The sequence below is a fragment of the Brachycentrus maculatus genome, unplaced genomic scaffold (genome assembly GCF_059751285.1).
Source record: "Brachycentrus maculatus isolate JH-2025_06_01 unplaced genomic scaffold, ASM5975128v1 h1tg000139l, whole genome shotgun sequence".
NCBI classification, from domain to species: domain Eukaryota; kingdom Metazoa; phylum Arthropoda; class Insecta; order Trichoptera; family Brachycentridae; genus Brachycentrus; species Brachycentrus maculatus.
Genome location: NW_028280892.1, coordinates 139,735 through 147,224, shown reverse-complemented (window position 1 = coordinate 147,224; position 7,490 = coordinate 139,735). Strand labels below are relative to the sequence as shown.

The 7,490-nt window shown below is 32.3% G+C and overlaps 1 protein-coding gene across 1 annotated transcript in view; it reads left to right on the top strand.

Moving 5' to 3' along the window:
* Positions 1-5,534: 5,534 nt before the first annotated feature.
* Positions 5,535-7,490, top strand: part of LOC148309074 (nose resistant to fluoxetine protein 6-like) — a 41,448-nt gene continuing 39,492 nt past the window's right edge. Inside the window, exon 1 of the mRNA XM_088260587.1 lies at positions 5,535-5,942. Within this exon, the coding sequence (XP_088116713.1) occupies positions 5,732-5,942 (211 nt within the window). The 5' untranslated portion in view covers positions 5,535-5,731. The remainder of the gene's footprint in view (positions 5,943-7,490) is intronic.

The window sequence follows — 7,490 nt, the reverse complement described above, 5'->3', positions numbered from 1 at the left end:
GTGTATGTTAATTTATTATAAATAAATAAATTGAAATAAATTGAAAAAAAATATATTATACCTACGACATTTCTGCATCTCGGCGTAACCGGGGAATAGCCCCCAGAAACCACGTGTTGACCCGAGACGTTGCCAAATAGTGTTGATTATGTTCAAGTCCAAGAATGGGGAGTCCGGTTTCTGTGGTAATATGGAGGTCCGGTATGAGCCGCAAAGAGCGTCCATCCACGCCAGAAGAACGTAATAGAACGTAGTCCTAACTAATAACAGGAAATATCACTATTAGATATTGTAAAAAGAAATATCTAGAGAAAGGTTTGGTTTAACTGTCTCCTCAATTAAACCCTCAAGACTTAACCCTTTCCGGTCCTATGTTGAATGTCATTCGACATCGACTTTATTCCGGTGAGTCCTATGTCGAATGTCATTCGACATCGACTTTATTCCGGTGAGTCCTATGTCGAATGTCATTCGACATCGACTTTATTCCGGTGAGTCCTATGTCGAATGTCATTCGACATCGACTTTATTCCGGTGAGTCCTATGTCGAATGTCATTCGACATCGACTTTATTCCGGTGAGTCCTATGCCGAATGTCATTCGACATTTTTTCTTCATCAGTTTAGTGTTAAAATACAAGCAAACATATTTTTTTCTCACTCGTATTTAGTGTAAAATGTAATAATAAGAGACAAGATTGTATACATTCAAAATAAAAATAAAATTTTAACACAAGTGTAATTTTATTTAAAAAAAACTTGGATGTATTGTTTAACCCTGTAATGCTGTAAATCTATTGTGCACCTGGTGATTTTTTTTTATGGACTTGAAAGGGTTAACTCTTTTTACTTGAAAGTTTTTCAATATGTGCATATCGCTAATTCAATCAAATTTCGTGACTGATTTAATTGTAATTTTTAATATGATTCTAGTTTAATTATATTGAAAAAATATTGGGAAAATGTGTTTTTATTCGACAACATTCCTGACATATCGCTCACTCCTTTCAAGAACGTCATAAATAAAAAAATAAAAAAAATTCAGGAGAACGTTTTTAAAGTTTAAAAATATAATACAATGTATTAAAAATAAATATCAAGCCACTTATTGAACTTTTTACTGTGCAACAGATCTTTTTAGGTAAAACCTGAAGGTTTTTTATCCATTATATAAAATAATTAAACAATACCTACATTTTCTTCAAAATGCAAAAAACAACACTTTCTGCACTGTAGCGGGTAAATATTTAGTTAAAAATGTGCCGCTTTTGCTTTTGCTTTTTTTTGTACATTTTCTGGGCATTCCGAAAACCACTAAGCGGAGGGCTGATCACCTTTCCTTCATGTGTAAACGATCAAGATAACACCGCGTTTATATGACGCAGTGCCCTATGCACCATTGGGGTGCGGATAAGGGTTTTATTATTATTATTAACTTTTTGGTGAAGATCTCCAAAAATAAGCCTTATGTGAGGCCCTTCGAAAAACTCTTAAAAAATTAAAGTCTTACTTATTAATTTTTTTACAAAAATGTTAATAATATTAGTATATAACCACTCACCGTGAGTGGTTATATACTAATATTATTAACATTTTTGTAAAAAAATAAATAAGTAAAAATAACTAACTACAAAGTAAATGCTTTAAAAATTAAAAATATTGAGAATATTAAAGTATTCGCACATCTAAAACTCATTTTAGATGTGCGAATAGTGAAATAAGGAAGGAATGCAAAGCTGAGATAAGCATTATTGATAAAATTAAGAAAGGTGTGTTGAGATGGTTTGGACATGTGGAACGAATGAGTGAGGAAAGAACGGTAAAACGGATTTATGAGGCGAATGTTAGTGGGAAAAGAAGCAGAGGAAGACCGAGAAAAACATGGCACGATCAGGTATGCCAAATACTTGAAAGTGGTCAGGTTAGGAGTCGTAACAATCGGCGGGTATGTATGAGGAGATGCATGAACGTGGAAGAGGCGAAGAACGTTTGCAAGGACAGAGTGGTGTGGCGCTCTATTCTCTCTGCCTACCCCTGCGGGGAAGCGGCGTGATGGTTAGTTAGTTAGTTTTAGTTAGTAAACTCATTTTTTATCAGCGCACTTTTACGTTGTTGTATATAAATTATATCTTAGAAATCCACAATGTATTGCGGTGGAAGGGGTGACCGCTGACCTTCTAAATGTTGCGCAAAGCGTCTACATGGGCGCCTCTAATTCAATATGCCATGTATTATTTATTAGGACATGGCGACTAGCGACTAACTACTAACGAATAACGAGTAACGCTTTGTACGCCAGCTAACTAACTAATTATTATTTCAATCCCTCCTCTCTTTCTCTCCCTCTCCTTTTCTCTCTCTCTCATTTCACTTTCAAGGTGCGCAGACACGTGGTTCTGCGATATAACCATAAAGCAACTGACTGGGAAATTTTGACCCCATACATTTTTTTACCATTTTAGAATATTTAATTATAATGTAAGAAAATTGTTTAGACAATCAAATACGACATGACCGAATGATACGATTTATGTATTTCAGATCTACTCACTTCCATTAACCATTTATGAAAAGCTCTTTTGTATTTAGGTATTTTTTTAAATGACTGGAAAGATAATGGAAGCAGATTGTACAGTTTTATTGCGTAATAATAAAAGTTCTTTTGACCAAAACAGGTATGTTGCATTTTGTTTTGTGTTTTTTAAGTTTTGGATTTTTTAGTTTTATGTACATTTTCTTATTACATTTTATTTTTCCATTTTCTTCTTCTTGGCTCCATCTCAACTTATCGTCTTTTTATATTGTTTAGTTTGAAAAATAAATTAACAATATATATGGGAGTCGAACACTGCAATATATCGATCCGAACATTTTTAATTTGTTGCCGACGGATGTTAGAGGTCTAAATAAAATATGGAACAAAGGCAAAATAAAGGAATCGGTAAATGATAAAGAGTTATTTTTTTGAAAATTGTAAAATGTTTATATTTTTCATTTTTACTCTTTTTTTGTATGTATATTAGGTCAAAATGGTTAAAAACAATACAAAATGTAAAAATACAGAACTCCACCGACAAGACACACAAGATGGCTTGGCGGGTCTCTGCAATTAAAAAAAAAATGTTTGAAATTGTGATTTAAATAAATGTATACAATTTAAGTTAATAACAAAATATATGTATTTTTTAAGAAATGGTAGTATTTAACATGTAAAACTCAAATAAAAAATGAAAACAAGGTGGATTTAAAGAAATAGTGGTATTTTCATTTTTTTCATTCAAACCCTTATCCGCACCCCAATGGTGCATAGGGCACTGCATCATATAAACGCAGTGTTATCTTGATCGTTTACACGTGAAGGAAAGGTGATCAGCCCTCCGCTTCCGGTACCAGTCCAAGGTAATATTGAAAAAATATAACAGTGAAAAATCACTTATATTTATTTGACCCCCCCTGGGAATCGAACCCGGGACCTCCAGTATGGTAGCCGAGCGTGCTGACCATTGCACTACGGAGGCGGACAAAGTGGTATTTACCAAGTGAAAATAGGAGAAAATAAATAAAAATAATGTGTTAAGTCGATGTGGGGTTAAAAGTTGATAATAGCCTGTTTCGTCACATTTAGCCAAATTCATTGAAGATCCATTTTTTCAACCATACATTTGTAACAGAGATAGTTGATTTTCATTACTACCTCTCCGGGCGTCGAGCGAGTACCACGTCTAGCGTAACTGTGAATTGGGAAACACGAAATATTTCAAAGTATCATACGAAACGACATTGTTTAGCGCGCGATTCAAACAATATAACAGTGAAGTTGATTTGAAGTTAATTTACGTACAAGTAATATGAATAAAGCGTGATTCACGCTTTGAAATACGAAATTGTGTCTGTGGTGCTTAAAAAACTGTGAATCATGTTTTAAAATACGATAATATAAGAAAATATTGTGTTTATGTTTGTGAAAGTTTAAAACAAGGAATATATGTAACGGAAATATTCATTGTATAAGTTTTTGAAAATATTATTTCATCAAATTTCATTGCTTTAGGATTGCATTATTTTCTGTCAATTTATTTCCTTTTGGAGTTTTTTGTAATGTATATTATACATATGAAATTTTTTTTTACATTTTGTTAGTATTCAATTTTTATTTCATGTTTTCCACATTTGATAGACATTCTTAAACTAAATTAAACTAATAAACCGTGATACACGCTTTGAAATATGAGTGAATCTGTGATAACCTATGAAAAAGTGTGAATCTTGTTTTAAAATACGAAAATATAAGAAAAAAATAATTAAAATACAATACGAAACGACATTGTTTAGCGCGCGATTCAAACAATATAACAGTGAAGTTAATTATTGTTCAAGTAATATGAATAAAAAATGATTCACGCTTTGAAATACGAGAGTGTGTCTGTGATGCTTAAAAAAGTGTGAATCATGTTTTAATATACGATAATACAAGAAAATATTGTGTTTGTGAAAGTTTGAAAAAAGGAATATATGTAACAGGAATATTCATCGTGATTTGAAAATATCATTTCATATATTAATCGGGATTCAATAATTTCATTCAGATAATTTTTTGACATCTCATCAAAGATGAAGAAGAATATGGAAGTCTAGGCATTTACGGGGCTGACGACCGTCATAGGCTGGTTTAAGTGATCACTTTACACACGTGTAACATTCACCAATTCTACCCATTATTGACAACCACACTACTCAAATTCTTGGAAGTTCTATATATATGAACCAATTTAGTAACCTTGTTCTTGAATCACTAGAACTCCACTAGAGACATCTATTGGTGAGATGTAAAGAAGCTTTTTATTAAAAAAAAAATATTTTTATTTTCTGGCGTTTCTTATGAGTGTGATTATAATCCAGGATTAGGACCTCACATACTAATATAAGAGTTTCTGCTTAATAATGCTTAATAATGGCGAATGTTGTTGGAAAAGAGCAGAAAAAGACCGAGGAAAACTTGGTATGATCAAGTATTTAAAATATAGCCGTGGTCAGGAAAGGAGTCAGAATAATTGGCGGGTATGTATGAGGAGATGCGTAAATGTGGAAGAGGCGAAGATTGTGTGCAACGACAGGTTGGTGTGTTGTTATATTCTCTCTGCCTACCATTGGTATTGGCGTGATGGTTAGTTTGTTAAAAATACAGGAATTGATTACTGATATAGGTACACAAAAAACTGTGATGTATGTATTTTACGTATTTTAATTAGTTTCAAAATTGTTTGATTAGTTTTTTTAGTGTCTACATTTGACCTGATGATGGAATGATTATTCAGAAACCGTTAGTCATGAAGTAATGTTTTTAAGTGGTATTACACAAAGAACGATGAATGATAAGGAGAGTGTTATATTACCATACCGTAAAGTTAACAATGCATTTAATAAACAAAATATATTAAGTGTATTTTGCCGTTATTTTTCATAGCTAGAGTTTTATTCTAACTTTTGTGATACATGTTTTAATAAAATACATATTTATAAAAATACATATTTCAGGGTATTCCTAAAAAATGTGATTCGTTAAAATATTAGCATTAAAAAATAAACAATCATAAAAAAGTTATGTAAACAAATAATTTGACAATTAATGTGCCATTAAAAAAACATAAAAAAATGATGTTTTTTAACACTTAAAACAATCGACAATCTTAAAACATAAAAATCAATTGTGTTTTTATTTTCTCTTTTCAAAAATGACAAGAAATTGTGCTTCGTTTGTTTTATTGTTGTGTTTTTGTTTTTCGTGTTGTGTATCGGAGAACGAAGTGAGGTTGGAAACTCAGTCTGTTTTCTATGGATTGGCTTTAACTGCTTCGAAGAAGAAAGATTGGAGCTCCCAGTGCCATAAGGAACTAAAGGATGTTGTCAAAGGAGTCGATAACAATACCAGATGGGCTATAAAACGTAAGTGATAGAACTTATTTATTTTATTATTTTTATTTACTCTAAGAAGCATATCAGGCAAGAGTCTTCGAGATATGATTATATTGTGTACACATGCAAAGGCTTTGCTTATGCGAGATATTTTGTTAATATTTTAAATGAATATAAAAAATGCTACCATTATATATGGGATCAAAAGCAGAGCGGACACCGAAGTCACAAAAACACGCTAAGAGTGTCAGAAATACAGACTCTAAGGAGCATATCTGGCAAGAGTCTTCGAGATAAGAAACGCCAGGATCAGGGAAATATGCGAGATCGAAGATGTCGTTAGGTGGGGAAGGCAACGAAGGAGACAATGGTATGCGCGTGTGAGGAGAATGGAACCATCCAGACTCCGCACTGCTAATCCCTCTTAAAAACAGGCCACGAGGCCTACACCAATACGAAGAAAAAAAAGAAGAAGAAGATATTTTATTTAAGCGTTTGGAGAGTGACCAAATACTCGTTCACAAATCTGGATTATCTTCAATTATGGGAGACCAGACTTCCATATTCTTCTTCATCTATGTTGAGATGTCAAAAAATAATATTATTTAAACTTTATGTACAGAAAAGAAATAAGTACATTGGTGGGCTTATTGCTAATAACCAATATCTTCCAACCAACCAAAAACAGACAAGTGATATAGGTCAAAACGTTTGCTACCATATATAGCTGTTCGCAATCAGAGGGTAGATGGTACTGAAACATTAAAAAACATGAATTAGAAATTGATGATAATAAGGAAGGCAAGGGAAAAAGGGAGTTAAGGGAAGGAGGTAGAGGGAAAAACTAAGGGAGGAGGTTTGATATACAGTTAGTATTCTATCATAGATAATAATTACAATAAATATATTTATTGTATGAGACATAGTTTTTTTATGTATTTTTTATTTATTTATTTAATGAAGTTGTAGTGAAATATTCTAACTTAATTCATTTGCTAGATGTTTCTATTCTTAACATATCTTAATATTAGTTACGTTGTTCCTCTCAAAAAAAGAGGCTAAGCTCTTGTGTTTGGAGAAGAACTAATACTCAATATTTATTGTTTATTATTTTTTGACATCTCATCAAAGATGAAGAAGAATATGGAAATTCGGGCATTTACGGGGCTGACGACCGTCAACACATGGTTTAAGTGATCACTTTACACGCGTGTAACATTCACCAATTCTACCCATTATTGACAACCACACAACTCAAATTCTTGGAAGTTCTATATATATGAACCAATTCAGAAACATTATAGAATTCATATATATAGAACTTTCAAGAATTTGTTAATTTCAAAGATGAGGAAGAATATGGAAATCTGGGCATTTACGGGGCTGACGACCGTCGTAGGTTGGTTTAAGTGATAACTTTACTTAAAAATAATTTGAAAATAGCTCCTGTAATTGGAGATAATCCAGATTTTGTGAACAAGTATTTGGACACACTCAAAATGTTTTAAATAAATTGTCTGGTCAAATTATAAGCTAAAGTAATAAAAATGAAAATGGTATTTTCTGGCGTTTCTCATG